This window comes from Ailuropoda melanoleuca, chromosome 7 (assembly GCF_002007445.2).
Source record: "Ailuropoda melanoleuca isolate Jingjing chromosome 7, ASM200744v2, whole genome shotgun sequence".
NCBI lineage: Eukaryota > Metazoa > Chordata > Mammalia > Carnivora > Ursidae > Ailuropoda > Ailuropoda melanoleuca.
The window spans coordinates 63512913-63540557 of NC_048224.1; the positions used below are offsets into that span (position 1 = coordinate 63512913).

General features: G+C 37.6%; 1 protein-coding gene across 1 annotated transcript in view; it reads right to left on the bottom strand.

Moving 5' to 3' along the window:
- MICU2 (mitochondrial calcium uptake 2) overlaps positions 1 to 27645 on the bottom strand; it is a 178873-nt gene that overhangs the window by 115806 nt on the left and 35422 nt on the right. The window contains exon 2 of the mRNA XM_002928927.4: positions 18883 to 19027. Within this exon, the coding sequence (XP_002928973.1) occupies positions 18883 to 19027 (145 nt within the window). The remainder of the gene's footprint in view (positions 1 to 18882; positions 19028 to 27645) is intronic.

Genomic DNA, 27645 nt, shown 5'->3' on the forward strand with positions numbered 1-27645 from the left:
AGAATAAGCATCTAGCATCCACTTGAAAGAAGAATGAGGAAATGATTTACATCTCCATCAATTACTATTACAATTATTATTAGCAAAGTATATTATTTGCAAAAAGGTTTGAAAGATACATACCAGGCAAAAGTAAGTTTAGGATCTAATAAATCTCAAGATTGTTTTGTTTCTTTCTGTTTATACATGAAGGTCATGGGTCATTGGGTTGGCTTTGGTTTTCCTTGTTTTGCTGCTCACTATGATCCGCAGGAATGCAACCAAGATTATTATTTTTCTTACCCATGATGAAAAATAAAGATGAAGTACATCATATGCATAAAGGATGTATTATTTGGCCTGCAAATTACTGAATTCTTGATTTAGCTAAATGCCTTCTGATAGAGTTTAACTGCATTCCAATGCAATTAATAAAAGTGCAAACGTTATAAGAACCTAAATTGGTTAAATCAAAGGTTGCATAAAAACAACAATGAAACAAAGAAAAAAGCTACATAAACTTTGAACTTGATTAGAAGAATAGCATAGGTCTGTGGCTAAAATAAGGTAAAGCAAAAACTAGATTCAACTGAAAAAGGGAGAATTCTTTGATGACATTAAACACAAGAGTAATAGTTGATGAAGAAGATAATACAGATGTTTAATGAAGATCAAGGAAGTGAACCACTAAATTAGGTGAAGAGAAAACAAACACTATTACATATTATTTACAAGTATACAATATATTAACATTTGAGGATGATGATCAATTTTTACAATCTCCACTTGAAACACTTATATGAAAAAATGAGCATAAATTACAGTACAGGACACAGCACTGACTTTCTGATAACCAAGACTTGTTTCGCTATAAAATATTTCTAAAGAATTCTTCCATTATCCTTTGTTTTCTCCTATAATATCATCCTCTGTTTGTCCCCTTTAGAAACAAAATTTTTAGAAAAACCAATCTATACCTGCTGTTTTCAGTACTTCTAATTCTCTTTAACTGCCCACCACTCTCTTGAAACCGACCTAAGGTCCTAATGACTCATTCTAGTGACCAAATCCAATACCTCTTTCCAGTTATCATTCTACTGGACCTTTCTGGAACACCCAAACTACTGACCAAACATTTCCTCTATCTATCTATCTATCTATCTATCTATCTATCTATCTATCTATGTTTTTTAAAGATTTTATTTATTTATAAAGAGAGACAGAGCGTGCGTGCACATGCAAGGGGAGTGGCGGGCAGAGGGAGAAGCAGGCTTCCTGCTGAGCAGGCAGCCTGATGTGGGGCTTGATCCCAGGACCCTGGGATCATGACCTGAGCTGAAGGTAGACACTTAACCAACTAAACCACCCAGGTGCCCCTCTTGACTTATATGATACTGCATTCTCACTGCTGGTCAACAGTGTTATTTAAAAATCTAATTGCCTCTTCTTGCTTCACTTACCTTTTAAATGTAGATATAAGAAGCGTTTAAATTTTTTTCTTTTTTATACCAGTAATATATTTTGCAGATGAATTAGAAAATTTCAAGAACAAAAAGAAAATATAAAAACTGATAATGCCAAAAGGCAAGAGTGTACTATCAGCAATTTGGTGATACCCTTGCAGACCATATTTTATTTACATATATATATGTGTGTATATATACACACATATTAGAAAAAAATGCACTCTTACTCTTTATACACTTTAAAAAAACCTGCTTAATTGATACAGTTGAAGGGAAAAGGCAGTTCTACAATAAGAGACTTCAATATTCTACTTTTAACAGTAAACAGAACCACCACCAAGCAGATTAATAAGGAATTAGGTAACATGAATAACACTATATACCAATTAGACCTAACAGATATACAGAACTGTTCACTTAAGAATATAAGGATATACATACTTTGCAAGTGCACATGAAACATTCCAGAATAGACCATAAGATAGTTTAAAAAACAAATCTTAATAAATTTAAAGGTTGAAATTATACAAAATATTTTTTTCTAATAACAGTGGGATAAAGCTAGAAATGAGAAGAAAAACTAGAAAATTCACAAATATTGTGGACATTAACACACTCTTCAAATAACCAATGGGTCAAAGAAGCAATCACAAGGGAAACTAGAAAAATATCTCGAGAAGAATGGGAATAAAATCACAACATATTAAAACTTATGGGACACAGTAAAAACACTGTCTACTGGGAAATTTATTGCTATAAATGTGTACATTAACAAAGAAGAAAGATCTCAAATCAATTGTGCACATTAAGGAGTTACAGAAAAGAAGAGCAAACTAAACTGAAAGCTGGCATAAGGGAGAAAATAATGAAGATTTAAATGGAGATGAAGAAAACAGAATAGAATAACAACAAGGAAAATCAGATCAACAAAATATAAACCTTGAGTTAGACTATAATAAAAGAACAAAAAGTTAAGTTAAATTACTAAAATCAGTAATGAAAATGGGGACATTACTACTGATTTTGCAGAAATAAGAAAAATTGAGAGAATATTATGAATAATTATACGCCAAAAAATTGGATAACCTGGATGAAATGGATGAATAACTAGAAACAAACTAGCAAAATGAACCCAAGAAAAAACAGAAAATACCCAAACAAGTATGGAGATTAAATCAGCGATAAAAAAAAAAAGTGTCCAACAAACACAAGCCCAGGCCTCACTAGAGAATTCTACCATTTAAATAAGAATTTACACCAATACTCTTCCAACTCTTCCAAAAATTGAAGAGACGGGAACAAGTCTGAAATCACCCTAAAGAGACCGGTATTACCCTGATGCCAAAGCTAGATAAAGGCATTAGAAGAAAACTACAGGCCAATAACCTTTGCTAATATTGATGTAAAAATTCTCAACAAAACACTAGCAAACAGAATTCAATAGCATGTTAAAAGGATTATAAACCATGGCCAAAGGAGTTCTATTCCTGGAATGCAATGGTGGTTCAAGATACGAAAATCAATCCACATATTACATCACATTAACAGCATCAAAGAAAAAACCCCACATGATCATTTCAATGAGCCCAAAATAGGCACCTGACAAAATCCAACACCCTCGCATGATAAAAAAAAATTCAGTAAATTAGGAACAGAAAGTACCTTCTATAAAGGGCATATATGAAAAATGAGAGAGAACTACACTCAAGGGTAAGGACTGAAAGCTTTAACAGTAAGATTAGGAACAAGGAAAGGATGCCTGCCTGTTTTCAACACTTACGTTCAACACGTGTCTGGAAGTTCTAGACAGAGCAATTAGGCAAGATAAAGAAATAAAGGTCACCCAATTAGACAAGGAGCAAGTACAATTATTTCTATTCAAAGAAGACATGATCTTATATGCAGAAAATCTTAAGAAAATCACTAAAAACCATTAGAACAAATGAATTTATCAAAGTTACAGGATAAAAAAATCAACACATAAAAATCTTCTATTTCTATATACTAGCAATGAATAAACCAAAAAGGAAATTAAGAAAATAATTCCATTTGCAATAGCAGCAAAAGGAATAAAATACTTAGGAGCCACTACAGATTTCTTGTGGTGGTTGTTTGTATACCTTTTCCCATCTTTTTACTTTCGCTTTTTGATGGTTTGTTTTTGCATCTAAACTATCTCCTGTTAACAGCAAATAGTTAGATCTTGTTTTTAAATCTAGTCCGACCACATGAAAAGATGTTCATTATCACTTACCACCATGGAAATGCAAATCAAAACTATACTGAGGTATCACCTCACACTTGTCAGAGTGGCTAAAATACAAAACACAAGAAACAACAGGGGAAGATGTGGAGAAAAAGGCACCCTCTTGCACTGTTGGTGGGAATGCAAATCGGTGCCGCCACTGTGGAACACAGTATGGAGGTTCTGCAAAAAGTAAAAAATAGAACTACTCTATGATCCATCAATTGCACTACTAAGTATTCACCCAAAGAATACAAAAACACTAATTCAAAGGGATATGTGCACCCCTATGTTTATAGCAGCATTACTGACAATAGCGAAGATACGGAAAAAGCCCAAGTGTCCATCGACAGCTAAATGGATAAAGAAGATGGAGTGTGTACATACACACACACACACACACACACACACACAGGAATATTATTCAGCCATAAAAAAGAATGAAATCTTGCCATCTGCAATGACATGGATGGAGCTAGAGAGTATAATGCTAAGTGAAATAAGTCAGAGAAAGACAAATACCGATTTCACTCATATGTGGAATTTAAGAAATAAAACAAAGGAGCAAAGGGGAAAAAAAGAATGAGAGACAAATCAAGAAACAGAGAATAAACTGATGGTCATGTGGGGAGGATGAGTTAAATAGGTGATAGGAATTAAGGGGGGCACTTGTGATAAGCACTGAGTAATGTACAGAATTGTTGATTCACTATATTGTACACCTGAAATAACACTGTATATTAACTAACTGAAATTAAAAACCTAAAAAAAAAATTAAGTCTGACAATTTCTAACTTTTGATTGGATTGATACATTCACATTTGATGGTGGTATTGATATGGCTGAACTTACATCTACCATTTTACTTTTTGTTTTCTATGTATGTTAAGCCTCTGATGTTGCTCCTCAGGGAGGCACAGCTTTAGGTATGCCCACAATCACTGGGATGACAATAGTTTTGGTAGCCCTCCTGGTCTCTTTTCCTGACCATACCAAGGTGTTAAGATCCACTAATTGTCAGCTGACTGCTTTACTATTTCCAAGAATGCATGAGACATAGATTGCTCTGGACAATAATACAATCAAATTTGGGCTCTCTGAGGAATTGTTCCCATGATCAGTGTTTAATATTTTTTATGAACCCGGTAGTGCTCCTTCCAGCTGTCTTTCCTTCATGCTCTTCTGAAAACTAGCCAGCCCACAGTTAAGCCTGTTATCTTCACTGAACCTATTAATCATCTCCCAATTACTTTTCACCACAACCTCCACTTGTTTTTCAGAGCACCCTTAGGCTTGAGCTTTTCTATGCTGTTTAAAATGAAGTCAGCTTCCTTACAAAAACATTAGGAGCTATTTGTTTTACCACCTGCTTCTTCCCCCATGAAAAATCTGTTACCCGGCTCCAGAAGCTGGGAGTAGGGCTCTGAGTGACACCCCTATTCTAAGAGGTGATCATTTCACCTCTTACAAGGTGGAATGGAAGCAAAGCCTTATGAGCTGGGAGGAGAGAAATCAAGGTTTCAGTATTCTCAGTGGCACGGACCCCAAGCAGAGTCTCCATTCTATAAGTGAGGTCTGGGGGACAAGAAGGGAGCGCCCACCTCTCAACTGCACTTGCAGAGAACTTAGCCTCTGCAAGTAACTGAGGGTAGGATGAAAAATGCTGGTGTCCTGCTCCCCCTGGGAAATAAGCCTTCTGACTAGGAGCTGGGGGTAGAAAGAACCCTGTGGTCTTGGTTGTACCAGTCTGGAAGGGAATTTTGGTTTCACTGAACTGAACGGAGGGAGGGATCAGTCTTAGTTCAAATACCACAGACTCACTTCTTATTCAATTTTAGCAGATTTTCTTGAATATATGGCTCTTCATTTGCTGTATCACCTAAGGAATGTTTCCAGAGACTTTAAATGATATTTTAAATATTTAATCAGTTTCAGTGGGATTCAGGTCCATGGAGCTCCTCACGCTGATGTGATGGGAGTTGATCTCTTTAGTTTGTTCACTTTTAGTACTAAATAAAATTCCATTGTATGAATATGACACAATTTATTTATCCATTCTCCAAATGATGGACATTTGGGTTGTTTCTAGACTTTTTCTTTCTTTTTTTTTGCTAATATTGCTGCTCTGAGTATTCTTATACATACATCCTACTGTATGTACATGGGCAACTGTTCCTGTTGGTTGTACAGTATGTATACACAGAAGAATGGGACTTTTAGATAAAAAGTTATGCAAATGTTTATTTTTACAAGACAGTGCCCAAGTGTTTTCTAAAGTAGCTGTTTCAATTAATACTTATAACCAATAGAGTATAAAATGATCCAGATCCTCTACAACCTTTGTTATTAACAGACGTAACTGTAGCTCATCTAAAAGGTATAAACTTGTATCTTACTGTCGTCACTAATAAAGGTATATGTCTGTTTAGTGTTCTTGTATGTTTCCTCTTCTGTGACCACTATGTATTTCTTCTGCTCATTTTTTAAAAAAGATTTTATTTATTTATTTGACACAGAGAGAGACAGCCAGTGAGAGAGGGAACACAAGCAAGGGGAGTGGGAGAGGAAGAAGCAGGCTCCCAGTGAAGGAGCCTGATGTGGGGCTCGATCCCAGGACTCTGGGATCACGCCCTGAGCCGAAGGCAGATGCTTGACGACTGAGCCACCCAGGCACCGCCTTCCACTCATTTTTTGACTGGACTGTCTTTTTCTCACTGATTTGTAGATTTGTATATAGTCTAAACACTAATTATTTATCAGTCATATGTACTGAACATAAATGTTGCCAGTTTGTGGCTTGTCTTCAATTTCTCTAAGGCAACTTTTGATAAACAGAAGTTCTAATTTTAATACAGCTGAATTTGTCAATCTTTTATGTTAATGTTTTTTGTGTCTTAAAAATTACTTATTTATTAAAAGATTGTATTTATTTATTTGAGAGTGAGAGAGAAAGAGAGAGGGATTGCACATGCACATGAGCAGGGGGAAAAGGTAGAGGGAGAAGCAGGCTGAGCCCTTCTTCAGGCTTCCTCCTCAGTGGGGAGCCTGCTTCTCCCTCTACCCCAGGACCAGGGATCACAACCTGAGCCGAAGGCAGATGCTTAACTGACTGAGCAACCCAGGTGCCCCCTACTTTTTGTATCTTATTTAAGAAATATTTCTCTAACCCAGAGAGACAGATTTTTTAAATTTTCTTTGAAAAATTTTAAATACCTGTCTTTTAATTGGTGTATTTAGACCTTTCATGTCTAAAGTGATTATTGATACAGTGGGATTAATATCTACCATATTTGTAACTGTTTTCTATTCATTGTTCTTGTTTTTTGCTTCCTTTTTTGTCTTTTTCTGCCTTCTCTGATTTTAATTGTGCATTTTTGTACAATTTGATTCTTTCCTCTCATAGTATGTCAATTACATTTCTTTAAATTTTTTAAAATTTTTTAAAAATATTTTTTAATGGTTTCCCCAAGATTTGCAATACACATTTATAACCAAACTAAGTCTACTTCCAAGTAACACTATACTGCTTCATGGGTAGTGCAGGTGCCTTATAGCAGAATATCCCCAATTTCTTAATCCCATTCCTTAGAATACTGCTGTCATGCATTTCATTTATTCATAAGCTATAATCATCCAATATGTTGCTGCTATTGTTATTTTGAATAAACTGTCAGATCTGTTAAGAAGAAGAAAAATAAATGACTTTCTTGTATCTTCATCTATTCCATTTCTAATCTTTTATTTTCTTCATTGCAGACCTGAGTTTTTGACCTACATCATTTTCTTTCTTTCAGAAGAACTTAAAGTTTCTTTAGAACAGGTCTACAGGTGACAGATTCCCTCAGTTCTTGTTTGAGAATTCTTTACTTCTCTTTCCCTTTTGAAGAATAACTTCACCGGACACAGAATTCTAGGATGGTGGATTTTTCTTTCAAAATTTTATCCATTCTGATACCCTACGTCTTTTGATTGGAGCATTTAGTCCATTAAATTCAGAGAATTATTGATAGATATGAATTTAGTGCCACTGTATTACCTGTAAGGTGCTTTTCCTGTAGACAGTCTCTGTTCCTTTCTAGTCTTTGTTGCTTTTGGTCTCTCTTTCCCACTCAGAGTCCTCTTTAGTATTTCTTGCAGAGCTGGTTTAGTGTTCATGAACTCTAGTTTTTGTCTTGAAAACTCTCTCTCTCCTTCTAGTCTGAATGACAGCCTTGCTGGATATAGTATTCCTGGCTGCATATTTTCCCCATTCAGCACATCGAATATACCATGCCACTCTCTTCTGGCCTGCCAGGTCTCTATGGACAGGTCTGCTGCTAACCTTATGTGTCTACCCTTGTAGGTTAAGGACCTTTTGTCCCTAGCTGCTTTCAGAATTATCTCTTTACTTTTGTACTTTGCAAGTTTCACTATGACATATCTTGGTGTTGACCTGCTTTTGTTGACTTTGAGGGGAGTTCTCTGTGCCTCTTTGACTTGAATGCCTGTTTCCTTCATTGGATTAGGGAAGTTCTCGTTTATAATTTGTTCAAACAGACCTTCTACCCCTTTTTCCCTCTCTTCTTCTAGGACTCCTATGATACGGATATTATTGCACTTTGTGGAACAACTGAGTTCCCTAAGTCTATTTTGTGATATAATAGTTTTCTTTCCCTCTTTTCAGCTTCATTATTTCCCATGATTTTATCTTGTATATCACCTATTCGTTCCACTGCCTCTTCCATCCTTGTCGTGATTACATCCAGTCAATTCTACATCTCAGTTATAGCATTTTTTATTTTGGCCTGCCTAGTTTTTAGGTCTTTTATATCTGTAGTCAGGGCTTCTCTAGTGTCTTTTATGCTTCTTTCAAGCCCAGCTAGTATTCTTATGACTGTTTTTCTTAATTCTTGTTCAGATATATTATTTATACCTGTTTTGAGCAAATCCCTGGCTGTGGTTTCTTCTTGATATTTCTTCTGGGGAGAATTTGTCCATCTTGTCATTATGTCCAGGTTTCTGTCTTTTACATATTATGAAAGCTCATTATATTTCCTTATTCTGAAAGGAATACTATATTAAGAAGGGGTCTTACACTGTCCAGGGCCTGGTGCTTCAGGAAGTGTTTCTGGTGTATGCTGTGTGCACTCTGCTATTGTGTTTTGGCTGCTCTTTCCCACAAGTCAGACCTCTGCAGAGCTCCTCCTTGCTTGCAGTGGGATGTGTTTGGTCCTCTAAGTTGTTGTACTTGGGTTTGTTTGTTAAGATAGGCCTGATAAGAAAGAAAGGGAAAAAAAAGCCCAATCTAAGAAAAAAGGAAAAGGAGCAAGTAAGCAAGCAAACAAATCAAAAAGTATAAGCCTGATTCCAAAGAAAAAGAAACTGGGGGGGAAAAAAGCCTGATCCAAAAAATTAGAAAAAGAAAGAAAGAAACAAGCCAACAAATGAACAAAAAACTAAGCCTGATGCCGAAGAGGAAAAAAAAAATATAAGAAAGGGGGAGGGGGGGAGAGATGGCAGAGGAGTAGGGGACCCTATTTCAACCGGTCCTCTGAACAGAGTTGGATATCTACTAGACCATTCCGAACACCAACGAAATCAGCCTGAGATGTAAGAAGATATATCTGGATCTCTACAAACAGAACTTCTCCAGTGGTTGGTCTCAAGGTATGAAGTTGGGAGCCGAGAGTGCGGGCAGATATCAGAAGATAAACGGAAGGCGTAGGGAGCCTCTGTGGACTTGCACCCTCCTACGCTGGGGACAGGGCACAGACTCGCAGACCGGAAGCAGCAAGGAAAGGTCTTTAGGACACTGCCCCCCAGACTGAATCCTGGAGCTCGAGAGTATGCAGGCGAACTGGGGGTGGCTGGCACTTTTAGAAGCACCAAGGGCAGAGACATGCCCAGCCCTGGGAGCGAGGACTGGGAGAGCAGCTGTGGGGCGCACAACCCAGGACGCTGTGGGTTTTTAGCAGCACAGGCAGAAACAGTCAGTGTGGCCTGGAGAGCTCAGTGAGGAGAAGATTGCAATGTTTCTGTTCTGAGACAGAGGTTTGGATATGGTCACTTCTGCTCTGACTCTCAGAAGAGATGCAGAAAGCTGCCAGGGAAAACTGCCAGAGAACAAAAGCCCCCAAAAAACTGGTTCTCACTGAGCCCAACCCCCCCCCAGGGGGCAGGGCAACTCTCCCCAAACAGGGTTGCCTGAGTATCAGCATGGCAGACCCCTCCCCCAGAGGGCAGGCTGGAAGAACAAGAAGCCCATATCCTTAAGGTCCCTATAAAACAGGAGCATCTTGCTTGGGTCCCGGTCAATAATTTGGGACTCTGTACATTCCTGCAACCACACCTCATCAGAATGACAAACAGGAGCAACCCCCAACAAAGGAAAGAAACAGAGACTGCGGCCTCTGCCACAGAACTAACGGATATGGATATAACCAAAACGTCAGAAATAGATTTCAGAGTAACAATTATCAAGATGATGTATAGGCTTGAGAAAAATATTAACGAAAATATAGAATCTCTAAGGGCTGAAATAAGAACTAATCTGGGGGGACTTAAAAATGCTATGAATGAAATGCAGTCTAAACTGGATCCTCTAACTGCAAGGGTAGACGGGGCAGAAGAACGAATTAGTGAGTTAGAGGATAAGATGATAGAAAAGAAGGAAAAAGAGGTGGCATGGGAAAAACAAATCCAGTTTCAAGAAACTAAACTGAGGGAGATTACTGAGGGAGATTACTGACTAAATGAAACCTTCCAATATCAGAATTATTGGGATCCCCAAGCAGGTGGAGAAACAGAGAGGTCTAGAAGATAAATTTGAGCAAATTGTAGCTGAGAACTTCCCTAATCTGGGGAAGGAAACAAGCATTCGTGTCCAAGAGGCAGAGAAGACCCCTCCCAAGATCAAGGAGAACAGGCTGACACCACGTACAATTTGCAAATCTTAGATCCAAGGAATCAATCTTGAAAGTGGCGAGGGGGAAGAGATTTCTTACATACAGAAAGAGAAACATCGGAATAACGTCAGACCTGTCCACAGAGACCTGGCAAGCCAGAAAGGGCTGGCAAGACATATTCAGAGCACTAAATGAGAAGAACATGCAGCCAAGGATACTGTATCCAGCAAGGCTGTTATTCAGAATGGATGGAGTAACAAGAAGCTTCCAAGACTGGCAGAAACTGAAAGAACATGTGACCACCAAGCCAGCCCTGCAAGAAATATTAAGGGGGGGGGGCTATAAAAGAAGAACGACCCGAAGAATGATAAAGAACAGAAATTAGAAACAAGGACTTCACAGACATGATGACATTAAAATCATATCTCTCAACAATCACTCTCAATGTGAATGCTCCCATAAAATGCCACATGGTTGCAGACTGGATAAAAAGACATGACCCATCCATATGCTGTCTACAACAGACTCACTTTGAACCTAAAGATACATCCAGACTGAAAGTGAAGGGATGGAGAACCATTTTTCATGCCAATGGACCTCAAAAGAAAGCTGGGGTAGCAATTCTCATATAAGACAAATTAGATTTTAAGCTCAAGACTGTAGTTAGAGATACATTAGGATACTATATTATTCTTAAAGGGTATATCCAACAACAAGAGGATCTAACAATTATAAATATCTATGCCCCCAACAGGGGAGCAGCCAACTACATAAGCCAACTGTTACCTGAAATAAAGAAACATAGATACCAATATGTTAATAGCAGGAGACCTCAACACTCAACTCTCAGCAACAGATCATCTAAGAAACAAGAGCTTTGAATGACACACTGGATCAGATGGACCTCAGATATATATATATATATATATATAGAACATTCCACCCTAAAACAACAGAATACTCATTCTTTTCAAATGCACATGAAGCTTTCTCCAGAACAGACCACATACTGGGTCTCAAACAGGTCTCAACTGATGCCAAAAGACTGAGATTATTCCCTGCATATTCTCAGACCACAATGCTTTGAAACTGGAACTCAATCACAGGAAAAAATTTGGAAGAAACTCAAACACTTGGAAGCTAAGGACCATCCTGCTTAAGAATGTCTGGGTAAACCAGGAAATTAAAGAACTTAAGCAATTTGCAGAAACCAATGAGAACGAAAACACATTGGTCTAAAACCTTTGGGATACTGCAAAGGCGGTCCTAAGGGGGAAACAAATAGCCATCCAAGCCTCTCTCAAATGAATAGAAAAATCTAAAATATAGACCCTATACTCACACCTTAAACAACCAGAGATGGAACTGAAGAAGAATAGGCCTAAGCCATGCATGAAAAGAGAACTGATTAAGATTAGAGCAGAGATCAATGAATCAGAAACCGGAAATACAGTAGAGCAGATCAACAAAACTAGAAGCTGGTTCTTTGAAAGAATTAATAAGAGCGACGAACCACTGGCCAGACTTATCGAAAAGAGAAAGGACCCAAATTAATAAAATTATGAATGAAAGGGGAGAGATCATGACTAACACCAAGGAAATAGAAACAATCATTAGAAACTATTATCAACAACTATATGCCAATAAATTAAGCAACCTGGAAGAAATGGATGCCTTCCTGGAAACCTAAGACCGAAACAGGAAGAGACTGACATCCTAAATAAGCCAATATCCAGTAACGAGATTGAAGCAGTAATCAAAAACCTCCCAAAAAACAAGAGTTCAGGGCCTGATGGATTCCCAGGGGAATTCTACCAAACATTCAAAGAAGAAATAATACCTATTCTCCTGAAGCTGTTTCAGAAAATAGAAACAGAAGGAAAACTTCCAAACTCATTCTATGAGGCCAACATTACCTTGATCCCAAAACCAGGCAAAGACCCCATCAAGAAGGAGAATTACGGACCGATATCCCTGATGAATACGGATGTCAAAATTCTCAACAAGATCCTAGCTAACAGGATACAACAGTACATTAAAAGGATTATCCATCACAATCAGGTGGGATTCACCCCTGGGATGCAAGGGTGGTTCAACATTCGCAAATCAGTTTGATAGAACACAATAAGAGAAGAGACAAGGGTCATATGGTCCTCTCAATTGATGCAGAAAAAGCATTTGACAAAATACAGCATCCTTTCCTAATTAAAACCCTTCAGAGTATAGGGATAGAGGGTACCTCCTCAATTTCATAAAAACCACCTATGAAAAGCCCAAAGAGAATATCATTTTCAATGGGGAAAAGCTGAGAGCCTGTCCCTTAAAATCAGGAACACGACATGGATGCCTACTCTCGCTATTACTAGAAGTAATACTAGTACTAGTACTACTACTAGAAGTCCTAGCAACAGCAATCCAACAACAAAAAGAAATAAATGGTATTCAAACTGGCAAAGAAGAAGTCAAACTCTCTCTTTGCAGATGACATGATACTTTATGTGAAAAACCCAAAAGACTCCATCCCCAAATTACTAGAACTCATACAGCAATTCAGTAATGTGGCAGGATACAAAATCAATGCACAGAAATCAGCTGCATTTCTATACACTGAGACTGAAGAAAGAGAAATTAGGGAATCCATTCCATTTACAATAGCACCAAAAACCGTAAGATACCTCAGAATAAACCTAACCAAAGAGGTAAAGGATCTATACTCTAGACTCTACAGAGCACTGATGAAAGACACCGAAGAAGACACAAAAAAATGGAAAAATATTCCATGCTCATGGATCAGAAGAATAAACATTGTTAAAATGTCTATGTTACCCAGAGCAATCTATACTTTCAATGCTATCCTGATCAAAATACCACTGCCATTTTTCAAAGTGCTGGAACAAACAATCCTAAAATTTGTGTGGAACCAGAAAAGATCCCTAATTGCCAAGGAAATGTTGAAAAAGAAAAACAAAGCTGGGGGCATCACATTGCTTGATTTCAAGCTATATTACAAAGCTGTGATCATCAAGACAGCATGGTACTGGCACAAAAACAGACACATACATCAACAGAACAGAATAGACTCCAGAAATGGACCCTCAACTCTATGGTCAACTAATCTTTGACAAAGCAGGAAAAAACATCCAATGGAAAAAACAGTCTCTTCAATAAATGGTGCCGGGAAAATTGGACAGCTATATACAGAAGAATGAAACACGACCATTCTCTCAGACCATACACAAAGACAAACTCTAAATGGATAAAGACCTTGATGTGAGACAGGAATCCATCAAAATCATAGAGGAGAACATAGACAGTAACCTCTTTGACACTGGCCACAGCAACCTCTTTCATGACATGTCTCCCAAGGCAAGGGAAACAAAAGCAAAAATGAACTTTGGGACTTCATCAAGCTTAAAAGCTTCTGCACAGCAAAGGAAACAGTAAACAAAACAAACAGGCATCCCACAGAATGGGAGGAGATATTTGCAAATGACACTTCAGATAAAGGACTGGTATCCAAGATCTATAAAGAACTTCTCAAACTCAACACCCAAAAAACAAATAATCAAAATAAAAAAATGGGCAGAAGATATGAACAGATACTTTTCTAATGAAGATATATGAACAGCTAAAAGACACATGAAAAAATGTTCAACATCATTAGCCATCAGGGAAATTCAAATCAAAACCACAGTGAGATGCCACCTTACACCAGTTAGAATGGCAAAATTTGACAAGGCAAGAAACAACAAATATTGGAGAGAATGTGGAGAAAGGGGATCCCTCTTACACTGTTGGTGAGAATCCAAGTTGGTACACCACTTTAGAAAACGGTGTGGAGGTTCCTCAAGAAGTTAAAAATAGAGCTACCCTATGACCCAGCAATTGCACTACTGGGTATTTACCCCAGATACAGATGTAGTGAAAAGAAGGGGCACATGCACCCCAATGTTCATAGCAGCAATGTCCACAATAGCCAAACTGTGCAAGGAGCCGAGATGCCCTTCAACAGATGAGTGGATAAGGAAGATGCGGTTCATATCTACAATGGAATATTACTCAGCCATCAGAAAGGATGAATACCCAGCATTTGCGTCGACATGGCTGGAACTGGAGGGGATTATGCTAAGTCAAATAAGTCAAGCAGAGAAAGATAATTATCATATGGTTTCACTTATTTGTGGAACATAGGGAATAGGGGATCATCAGGAGAAGGAAGGGAAAAATGGAGGGGTGGAAACAGAGGGGGAGACCAACCACGAGAGACTATGGACTCTGGGAAACAAACTGAGGGTTTTAAAGGGGAGTGTTAGGGGGGATGGGTAAGCCCAGTGATGGGTATTAAGGAGGGCATGTATTACTTGGAGCACTGGGTGTTATATACAAACAATGAATCATCGATCACTACATCAAAAGCAAATGATGTACTGTATGGTGACTCACATATCATAATAATAAAAAAATTATATATATGAAAATTAAAAAATAAAAATAAAAAAATAATGGGTGGGACTGAACTGAAGCTGACGCTTTGGAGCACTCTACAGTCAGTAGCCTTGATGCATGGGAGGGCCTGTGTTGGTCTTTGGAGGGAGAGGCCTGCTGCATTGGCTCAGTCAGACTTGCCCTAGTAAAGATTCCCCTGCCATTGCATGGGGGAGATGGGTGCAGAGTCTAGTGTAAGTGACTCCAGGGGTTGTTTCTGTCTGAAGTCTGTGTTGGTGGGTATGGTGGCGGGGGAGCGGGGGGAATGGTGTCAACTTGCCCCTCAACAGGGGGAAGGAAACTCGAGGCTGCTGCTGTTCAGGAGGCCCTCACAGAAAAATGAACAATCTCTTCTGTGTCCCAGGCTTTCATCAGCACCCTGCCTGCCTTCAGCCTATCTGTGCCTGGCTGTTGGTCTGCCCAAGGCTAATTCTCCAGTGTTTTACCTCTGGCTGGCAGCTGGGATTCAAAATAACAAGTCTTAAAGTATCTGGCGGCATGTGGACCTGCTCCCTTCCACTGAAGGAGAGCCTCGCAGCGCTGCACCTGGCACCTGGCACCTTTCTGTCCCAGAAAAGCAGCTGCACGCCTGCATGAGTGCCCAGAAAAAAGCTGCAACCAGGTTATCTGTGGTCCGCAGGCACCTCTGTCCCCTGCTGTTAAATGGTGGTTCAATACCACTTCGTGGGTTTTTGTCCTTGGAAAGGCAAAATACCCTCTTCCAAATGCACTCCAGGAAGGGGAACATTCTCTTCCCCAGCGACCCAGAATATCCCCACACCACTGAGCCTTGCTCCAACCCTTCATGCCACTCTCCCTCCAACCCTGACTCTGTGCTAGGAAAAGGGTTTGGACCACTCCACAGTACTGCGGCTTTTCTCCCTCTCAATTCACTCTCTGAAGCTCACATCTGTCACGTTCTCTCCCTCCAGCTGTGCAGACTGTTTTCTTTCCTCAGATCAATTTCTTAGTTGTTCAAAATGATTTGATGTTGATCTAGCTGTGTCCCAGGGTCCCCCTACTACTCTGCCATCTTAACTTCTCCCCCATTCCAAAATTTTACTCCACTCTCTTCTTGCTTGCATGGTTTCAGAAAAGAGGTATATAATTCTTAACCTTGTTTCCCTTTAGGTAAGGTCTTTTCCCCTTCTGACTTCTGCTAAGATTTTCCCTTTGTCTTTGATTTTCTATAGTTTGAATGATATGCCTAGGTATAGGTTTTTTTTAAAAAAATATTTATCCTGCTTAGAATTCCGTGAGCTTCCTGAATTTGTGGTTTGGTGTTTATTAATAATTTTGGAAATTTCTCAGCTGTTAAAAACTTTGAATATTTCTTCTGTTCTTTCTTCTTCTGGTATTGCCATTACGTGTATGTTATAATTTTTGAATTGTCCCGCACTTTTTGGACACTGTTTTTTCTAGCCTTTCTTCTTTGCAGTTTGAGAAATCTCAATTCACATGTCTTCAAGCTCACTGATTATTTCTTTGGCCCAGGGCATTATTCTAATGAGCCCATCAAAGGCATTCTTCATTTCTATTATAGTGTTTTTTACTTCTAGCATTTCTTTTTGATTCTAAGAGTTTCCCCATCTCTGTTTATGTTACCTGTTATTTTATGTTGTATACTTTTTCTATTAAAGCTCTTACTTATATTAATCATGGTTATTCTAAATTCTGGTCTGCTAATTCCAAAATCTTTGCTATATTTGGATCTGGTTCCGATGCTTGCTTTGTCTCTTCAGACTGCCTTTTGCCTTTTAGCATGTCAACTGAGTTTTCTGAGAGCCAGGTAAGATCTATTAGGTAAAGTTACTTAAAGGAGATAGGTTTTAAGTGTGAGGTTCTATATTTATCTGTGTGTCTGCTATAATTATATGTGTCAGAGGCTTTTAAACATTTCCTCTTGTGTCCTTGTTTTTGTCTCCTCGGCTTTCACTTCCCTAGAGACTCCTTCATATATAAGGTCTGAGAGGTGCAGTTCTTTTTGTTGTATCCCCGTTAGACAGGAGCCTTCCTGATGTGTGGTGAGGTATGTGGGGGGAGGAGAAGTGTTTTATAATCTCATGATTAGGTCTCAGTCTGTTAGTGAGCCTGTGTCCCAGGGTTGTGATTTTCACAAGTGCTTTCAGTTTTTTGTTTTCCTCCATAAATAAGACAGGAAGGCTAGAGGGGGCCAGAGTTGGGTATTTCCATTCCCCCAGGTTGGTCAGACTTTGGTAAAAGTTTCCTGTCTGTGCAGAACTAAGGAGAACAGAATGCTCTGGAAGTATTTCAAAATGATTACTTTCCTCCTACCCTTGAGGGAAGATTTTTCTCAGATCTTCACTGTGAGAACCTGGTGGGGCTCTGCTCGGTAAAACCCACAAAAATACAGGAGACCATCATGGCTGGGTCTTCACAAGTTTTTATCTCTCAAGCTAGCACATTTCAGGTTCTAGCAATTAGCCAAATCACTCTTTAAATATTCCCATCAGATGCTGGCTGCAGTGGTGGTTTCTGGATAGTTTCTGCTCTGGGTAAGCTCTGCTTCTCTGTATCTGCCCGTCTCTACTTTTCATGTTCCTCTGCCTTGTGGTCTCAATTCTCTGATGGATCTAAGAAGAGTTTCAGTTTTTCAGCTTTCTTCTTGCTGTGAGGACAGGAGTGACGATGTTCAAGTTCTTTACACACTGGAAAGTAAACTACCTTAAAAAAATCTTTTTCATCTCTCCAGTTATTTACTTAGACTAATCAGTTTTCTAGAAGTGAATTTACTGCACAAAGTGAGCACATGTTTTAAGGGTTTTGATACATAGTGCAAAACTTCCCTCCAAAGAAAAGTACAAGAATAACCTATATTTATTTTTCTGCTCATAAACCTTCACTGCTCCCTCACTGGTCAAAATGATGTCCACTCATCTCTAACCAATATACAAGTCTCTGATGGTTGCATAGGGTTACTGAAATGACCTGTACAATATGACCCTTATCTGTTTTTCAATTTGATCTGTTACTACTCCCTAACACAATTCTTTGGTTTTAGTGATTGGTGAACTCACTGTGTAGAGCATGCCATAATCATTCATTTTGTTTTTATTCAAGTCATCTCTCAACATTGAAAATGCCTTCCCAAGTCTTCATAGTCTTTTTCAACTCAATTTACACTTGTTACTGCTCACTTGGGCCTAGCCTATATCAGCTGTCCCACTATAGCTATCTATAGGGCAGTACTTCCAGCACCCCTACAGTAGGTGTCAGAAGTCAAGTTTTCAGGGAACACTTTTATAATAGAGGGCACAGGGAATAGGGCCATATTTATTCTCTGCAAAGTAAAAGGGACTAGTTTAGGTAATACAACTAAGAATTTCCAACATCATTTGGAATAATTAAAAGTTGATGGTTTATGAAATAAAATTACATAATTATAGCTTTTGGATTTCTGCTTCTCATTGTATTTTTGGTTTTCTTTTTCCCCCAATTGCTCTAATCTGGTTTCATTCTTTGCCCAATTTAAAACATCAATACTACCAAAAACTAGTATCCTAGATAAATTAATTATTCTACTAACATATTTAGTGACATTAAAAACTTACCTGTTTTTCCTTTGGCTCTTTAGAAAAACCCATAAACAAAACAACTATTTCTTAGATAAGTACATAAAAAAGTTTAACTACGTTTGTGTCATGAAGACTGTAAAGTCTAAATAATAAACAAATGCATGGTACAAAGAATTATAGTTAAAATGAAGAAAAGCTATTACCAAGTCTGAAAAATATAAGTTTTTCAGCTTTAATCTTTGATTTTTAAAAAAAACTTAAACCCACCCCCCCCAAAACCAACTTACGTTCCATTTGGTCAAACATTACTGAAAAGAGGAAGTCTCGTGGTGTCATATAATATTCTCCTTCATGTTCCAGTGAAGAAAACTGCATGAAGCGCTGTTTACGAAGGGACAATTTTTCTCCCATCTCTCCAGAGTCAACATTTTCCTAAAAGAAAAAGAAATTGCAATTTAAGACTTTTTTTGGTATGATTCCCCAACTTAGCTACTTCTAGAATAATCTTTACAGAGTAATTTTAGTGTTTAGGTCTAACAATCTCCAAATTTTTAAATCATTCACTTAATAAATATTTACTTGATTGTCTATTTGTCCCTCTTTCAGGCATGAAGCTAAAACAGTGAATGATACTAACTTGAAAGAACTTCCATTCCAGAGTGGGAAAATGACAATTAATGAATACATGTAGAAAATAAGGTGAGATAATGAGAAGTGCCACAAAGAAATAGTAAGCAGGATAAGAATAGTATTTTAGATAGAATACTCAGGGGAGACCTTTCTAAAGAGATGACATTTAAAGAGACTAAATGAGGTGCAGTTAGGGAGCCATGGGGCTCTCTGGAGGAAGAGGATCCAAAGCAAAAGATAAACTAAGATCAAAGACCATGAGATTCCTGTGTGTGTGTGTGTTCCTAGGTAAGCCTGGTGTGTTCAAGGAACAGTGTGGCAGAAGGTAAGATCAGAGAGAAAGGTAGAGGCAAGGGATCAAGTAAAGTTGTTTTTTTTTCATAAAGATAAACTATATCATGTCTGATAAATAGCTCTGCTTTCAGAAACATATTTACATCATGGGTGACGAGTGCTAAAAGGATAAGAATTGGAAAAATACTGACTGTGTAAGAGTCTGGATATCTCAGGCAATGGCACCTGGACCTTGACTCAATGCTGATAGAGACAATATTGAAATCTTTATTGCTAATCTTTTGTTGAACACTTACTATATGCTAGGGACTATACTAATAAAGCACTCTACATGAATTTAGTTAGTCCTCACAATAACTGAACAACAGATGCTAGGGTAGATAGACAACTAAAGGAAATGGTACATCCAGGATAAAAAATGAGGATCGTCCAACTCAAAGTGTTTCAATCCCTTAACTCCTATCCATGGCTGGGTACTGTATCCTAGGCAAACTGGAAGAAGCACCAATGCCAATATAGCAATCTTGACACAGAATACAAGTATTATCTGTGAAATCCAGAAGCATACTCTCACCTTGGATTGCTTTCCTTAAAGCACTGCTCTGACTTGGACCACAACATCCTTCCTGGACACATTACTTCCTTTTCACACTTACTGCTACTGAACCTACTATTTACTCTAACTCACAATGACATTCACTGACTACAATTGAAATGGGAGAAAAATGTGAATTCCAGTTGCTTAAACCTCTGCAAATTCAAAGCCAACAAAATTCAAAGTTAACAGCTCCTTTTTGGCTGATCTCAGTTTTCTGTCTAGTATTAATTCTCTCTCCTTATTTTGACAACTGTTTTCCTTGAGCAGCTAGTTTTATACCTCTTTTGTGTTCTACACAGTGCATACCAGAATACTGGACATATATAGAATACTCAATAATACTGGATGATCTGAACCCCTATCTTCTTCAGAACGTGTCTATTCGTGTCTTTCCTTTTCTTTCCCCTTAAATTACTACTATAAAAAGGACTCAAGAGGCATGTTTGAATTACATGAGTCCATATTCTTATCATAATAATCAGAAAACTGAATTTTATTAATACTCTGAACATTTTATACATAAGGCGGATACAGTAACAGATATGTTATTATTATATTTAACAAATTGATACTGAGTGTATGTAGGAAAATAGCGGTAAACAAGACAAATATTAATTTCTACCAGAACACACTAAGTGCTTTGGCAGTGAAATTATCGAATGTATATAAATGAGATAGGGAAAGGAGGGTGGGCGAGTCTTCTCAGCAAATGTCACAGCAGTGTCAAAGTCCTAGATATGAGAGAGAACACAGTGTATTAGAAGAACTGAAGAAGTTGAGTGAGGGCATATACATTATTAGCTTAGAGAACAATTCTATTTATTATACTAAAATTAATATATAGCCTACTAAGCGATTAACAAAAGTAACTAATCTACACGGAAATACAGTACATTTCCAAATCCTTAAACAAACGCTGTCTCTCTTTATACTTCCCAATATCTAAGTTGTTCCTAATTAAAAGAGTACCTTTTAACCCAATTCAATCCTTTTTGTGTAAATAAACAAATGCTTCAAATTTCAACCAACTAAAAGGAGTCAATTACTTATTTATTCTCCTCCTAAAACGGTCTCATAACAGGACGGACTGTTGTTAACTCTGCCTCTCTTGGTTTTCATGTTGTCCTCCATCTTGCAGCAGTCCTACTCTTTCCTAGTATATTGAAAATGAATTTTTACAAGAAGTAAAAATACAAGCCTCCTACTCTTTTATAGCAAGACATGAAAACTATTTTCAAAGAAATCTTATTTTTTTTTCTTCTAGGAGATTTAGACCCTAAAAAACTCCCAATCTCATTGTTACCATTTTCCATTTGCCTGTAGGTCTATAACTTGCACAAGCATGACATTTCTGAAGAGTCTTGAGAAGAATCAATTATTCTGGAAAGTGCCATTTTAAATAATGGTTGATTGGGTTGTTATACCTCCCAGTTTTGGTTAAATATTCTCTCCAGTGAACAAGAAAAAAGTAGAGGAGGTAAAACTAAAACCCCCTTTCACGGGCTGATTGCTGAGCTTAAAGTTGTCATCTGAACTACAGGTCATGAATTTAGAAGGTCACTTATAAACAAATGACCTCCAAAACAAATTTGTCCTACCACCATGTCTCTATTAGTAGATGGTGTGATACACAGCCATCTAACAATCCCTACCAACATCCTCACAATTCAATCTGGTATTGTGGCCTTTAATTCCTGCTACTTCATGGTATAAACAGACCTGTACTTCAACCCCCAAATCTTTTAACTCCCATGACAGCACTAATAATGTCCCTCTTTTTTCTAATCCTTTCTATTATCTCTCACACTCCGCTTACTGAGTACCCGGCTATCACCTGGAGGTCACCACCACCGTAGATTCTAATCCACTTCTCTAATGGAAATATAAAGTGAAGCCCCCAAGTTACAACCTCTTACTACTGGTCTTTCCCTGCATCCTCAAAGTAAATACTTAAATTTCAAGTAAATACTTAACTGGGCATCTTTCAAGTAAATATTTAACTGGGCATCTACTAACTTGAGGACACTCTAGGAAGAGAGAGAATACATATGAATCAAGGTGGCAATAGTACAGTAGTTAATCCTAACAAGAGTAGCTAATGTTAAACATGTAGTATATGCAAGGCAAGATGCTAACTAACATCTCTACATACATGGTCTCGCTCAACCTTCACAATAACCCTAGAAAAGACGTCATCTGATAAACCTCATATTACGAAAGAAGAAACCAAGGCTTGTCAAGGTTTACCAGCTTGCCTAGATTAACACAGCAAGTAAGCTGACAGCATAGGCAGTATGACAACACCAGTCTCAATTACTATCCTATACTAGCTCCTCTAAGAATTATATAGATTAGGAAAATAAAGAAAGCAGTGTGGGTAATGATGGTTGAGGAAGCTCATGAAAACAGTGGGATTTAAGCTAGACTTTAGAGAATAAAAATGACTACAACAAGAATTAGCCATCTTTTAGGCCTGGGCTAACTGTCCATTTCCTAAATGATTTGTATTACTGCTCTCATTCAATCAAACTTTAAGTAGGATTTCTTATATGTTTTTTGCTACAATAAAATTTATGTACAGGGAAAAAATATTGTTTTAAAGCTAGAGCTAGAGCTAATTGCTAGAGCTTTTGTAATTCCAAGCTGATGAACCAACAAATCAGTTTTATTTAGGTTACCTTTATCATACAATAGTTGAATTTTAAGTTTTTTAGTAATCTACACTAAACATGGGGCTTGAACTCAAGATCCCGGGATCAAGAGTTGCATGCTCCTCTGACCAAGCCAACGAGGTGCCCCAGTAAATTTTAAAGTACATTTTAAAAGACCAGTAGTATAATTGATGTGCATTATGTATTTATGCTTACTTCATAAATTTAGATGATTAACTTAGCATTTTTATTGAAGTATAAACATATGATACGTAATGTTACATTTAATTTGCCATTTTTAATATTTTATTTACCTACAAGGCTTATTCCTGCCTTACTTCATTTGTATAACCATTTTGATCAAATCTCAGACTTACTGGATAGATTTAATTGTCAAGAATTAACAATACTCTTTCCTCCCCAACCCTTTCTTTCATGTCTGTGCTTTTCCTACTCACATGCTTGCATGCTCTCTTTTCCCACCTCCCCTTCCTTTCTCTTCCTCCCTTGCATGTTTTAGGTGGCTTTATTTTACTTTATTTATTTTTAAAGATTTTAGCTTAAGCAATCTCTATACCCAATGTGGGGCTCAAACCTACAACCCTGAGAACAAGAATTGCATGTTATACCAACTGAGCCAGCCAGGGGCCCCCAAATTAGGAATTTTCAGGGGGCTTTAAAAAAATTGTTAGCTGCTGTTTTCATATTCCTTGAACTATTACTGTTATTATTGTTATTGATATTGTTGCAGGTACTCATTTCTTTTAGTCTCTTTCTCACTTCGGCATGTATGTGGCCTATCTGTGGTAGGATGGGCTTGACAAACTGAACTAAGGCAAAGACAGTGGCTTGTAGACTTTGGTAAGGTACTTAGAATATCAGTCCGGATGGAGACAATGAGGAGGAATAATGAAGGTCAAAATATTAAAGTTGTACCTGAGAGTAACGATATATGAGCAAATCCTAGCTTATTAGTATTGTTATACATCAGGCAGTGAAAGTTCATTAATTCATTCTCAAACATTTAAGAATCTCTTTTTAAAATTTAATTTCAGGTTAGTTAACATATAGTGTATTATTAACTTCGGGGTAGAATTCAGTGATTCATCAGTTGCATGTAACACTGTGTGCTCATTATTACATCAAGTGCCCTCCTTTTTTAAGAACCTCTTATGTGTCATGTTTTAGAGATATATGATGGATACTATGAGGTCTTCCTTCAAGGAATTTACAAAGGGGAGTGTTGGATAGCAAATAATTAATTAAGAACACTGTCTCTGAGGTCAAACTGCCTGAGATTCAAATTTTAGTTCTGTCACTTACTAGATATTTGACCTTGGACCAGTTACCTCTCATGCTTCACCTGACAGGTGTGAAAAATGTGGAAACTGCAAACTGCCTGGATTTAAATCCCAGCTCTATCACTTGGCCAAGTTAGATTACCCTTCTCCTTCACTTAACCCTAATTTGGAAAATGGAGAAAACAGTAGTATATACTTCAAATGGTCTTTTATTTTTTATTTATTAAAAAAGGTTAAGTATAGTTAATATACAATGTTATATTAGTTTCAGGTGTACCGCATATTGATTCAACAATTCTATATATTAATTAATGCTTACCATGATCAATGTAGTCACTATCTGTCACCATACAAGTCATTATAGTATTATTGACCATATTCCCTATGTTGTACCTTTTCACCTCTGTGAATTATTCAAAGGGTCTTTTAAAGAATAAGTGCTCAATGAAACAATATACATAAAGCCCTTAACATAATACCCAGCACATACTAAGTGCTTTAGGTTAGCTATCATGACTATGACATCACAATTTTAACAAATGCTCTAATAGAAATATATATTAAAAAATCTGTGAGAAGGCAGAGAGAGGACCAATTAACTGCCTTGTTACTCAAAAGACTTAAGAAAGGCATCACAGAGCAGGAGACAGCTGAACCAGATCACAAAACAGGAGTACAAGGAACTACATACAGTACAGCAAATTATACTAAAGTCAGTTCTGAGCTTTGAGCAGCCAGATCCATGGTGTAGGTCTCTGGGGTACATGAAAAAGATGGATCAAAGAGAACAGCAGACATACTATAGTGGAAAGATCACCTTGGCTACTGACATTTTCTTTTGTTAATTTATATAATAGTCACCATAAATATAAGACACTGGAACCTACATGGCTGATTCTACAGGATATCTCATACCATGATTTAGCACTTCTCTTAACCTATATATCAATCTAATAAACTTGGGTTGTTAAGTTTCAAAATCCCAGCACATTAAAAACATTAAGTTATACATGGTAGGCTCATGTACACTAATGGCCGAAGGGAGGCCTAAATAGCTTGACAGTGACATAGGAGAGAGAAAAACCAAATAAAACAGACATGGCTGCAACAGTCTGGAGCAATCACTGTTAAACAACCAACCAGTGGCCTCTAGGTCTATTTATGGTGATGATCTTCAGGCACTGAGAAACTGCTAATTATGTAGGGAATGCTCTGTTCAAAATGTATGAAAATATGTAACATAGTTTAACTGTTTTAAATGCATATCTTGCACAAAAAGGATGTTTAATTACTTACAAGGGTAATTTTAGTCATCTGGAAGGTTCACTCACAAGCACACTCCCAATGATACTATATAAATTCAGCATTACTGTCTGATCTACTCTATATCCAGAGTACTTCGCAGAATGCCTGTTATATAAAAATACCAGGGCTATGTTTATATAAACTGAAAATGATTAGAATCGTGACTGAAAACAAAATGTCTTTCAGAAAAATATAAGTAGACATGGTTTGGGCTTGTCATAAATACAACTGCGTGTCAAATAAAATTAGACCACAGGATGTAAATCTTTTTATCTTTCCCAATATTGTTAACATAACACCTTTAAAAGAACTTACCACTAGTGTACTCTTAGCCATAATGAAGTATCACTTACAGGAAAAGCATCTACAAATGGCATTTCAGTATGCTGACATATAGGTTTGAGGATTTCAGGATGTCAAGAGAAGTGTGACTGCTTTTTCCTAGGGCTAAATCATTCATTCAAAGATAAAAAGTATTATAAGGCAAACCATAATTTTAACTATTTAGGATATAAATGTCAGCATAAATATCAATATTCATGTCTAAAATCCTTGTAAGTTCTGGATGACTGGATTAAGAAGTTGTGGTCCATATATACAATGGAATATTATTCAGCTATCAGAAAGAACGAATTCTCAACATTTGCTGCGACATGGACGGCACTGGAGGAGATAATGCTAAGTGAAATAAGTCAAGCAGAGAAACACAACTACCATATGATTTCTCTCATCTATGGAACATAAGAACTAGGATGATCGGTAGGGGAAGAAAGGGATAAAGAAAAGGGGGGTAATCAGAAGGGGGAATGAAACATGAGAGACTATGGACTATGAGAAGCAAACTGAAGACTTCAGAGGGGAGGGGGGTGGGGGAATGGGATAGACTGGTGATGGGTAGTAAGGAGGGCACGTATTGCATGGTGCACTGGGTGTTATACGCAACTAATGAAGCATCAAACTTTACATCGGGAGCCGGGGATGTACTGTATGGTGACTAACATAATATAATAAAAAATCATTAAAAAAAATAAATAAAAAAATGAAAAAGTAAAAAATAAATAAATAAAATCCTTGTAAGTTCTGGGGGCTGTTTCAAGGCTCTAGAGAGACTATCAGCACCACAGGAAGTTGGACTCTCCAGGTATTAAAGGATCTACTACCTAAACAAGTTTTCCCTTTTTTCCTATGGATTTTTGGCTTTTTATCTCAATCAATATAATAATCCACTTGAAAATAAAATCTGGAATGATCCTTTCTACTATACTAGTTTCCTCTAAAAAAGGGGGTATAAGGTACCTTCTAGAGAGAGTTAACTCTTAATAAAATCAAAGGGTCATTAAAAACAAAACAAAAACCAAAAACCTGATGAGAAAGTGTTAAGTAAACATTCTTAAAACCTCCCTCCCACAACATGATAAAAAACCAAAAAGCAGTAAGTACAGCCATACTGACGCTAGCTCCTAACCTCCTACTTTAAACTGGTCCTAGAAGGATCTTCTGATAATTTGGATCAAACTGTAAGACAACACTAGGACTGAAAATTAGTTTCTTCTTCCAGGGAGAAGATTGCCATGAAGGGGAATGAGAGGTTGAAGTCCTGAAATCCTTCTCTGATTAGGGCCACCCTGTAGAGCTATGTGCACTGCACAACTCTAAGGGGCACCAGTCATGGAATCACCACGCAGCTGTCCAGCAAATGGCAGCAAAGTGCACTGAGGAAGGGGTATGTTTTTCTAATCTGTACAAAGTTACCATATGGGACAGGGGTAGTGCTGTCACTGACATTTCCCAGTTTGAAGGGACTGCACAGGCCAGAGAAAAGTAGCTCCTGTCACTCCCTGCATTCATTACAGGCCCAACAGTTGCCCTTTTTTCCCTACTGTGTTCTGTTAAAGGTGGGCCAGCACCAGCAAGTTATGACTTGGTTGGTCAGAGGGAAATACTGTATTCATGACCCCAGGTCCCTCAGGCAGCTAAATGACTCAACAGTTGATATAACTATGAACATCCTGTTCTTTGACTAATATTCCAATGCAAAGATAAAAAGAGTGCTTAGATCAGGATGGAAAGGAGTCAATGATGGAACATTCACATTGTTTTAGGCAAACAACATAACTGCCTGGAACATGTGTTTAAAACCTAGTGTTGGTAATGAAGCATCAAACTTTACATCGGAATCTGGGGATGTACTGTATGGTGATTAACACAATATAATAAAATAAAAATTAAAAAAAAAATAAAAATAAAAAATAAAAAATCTTAAAAAAAAAC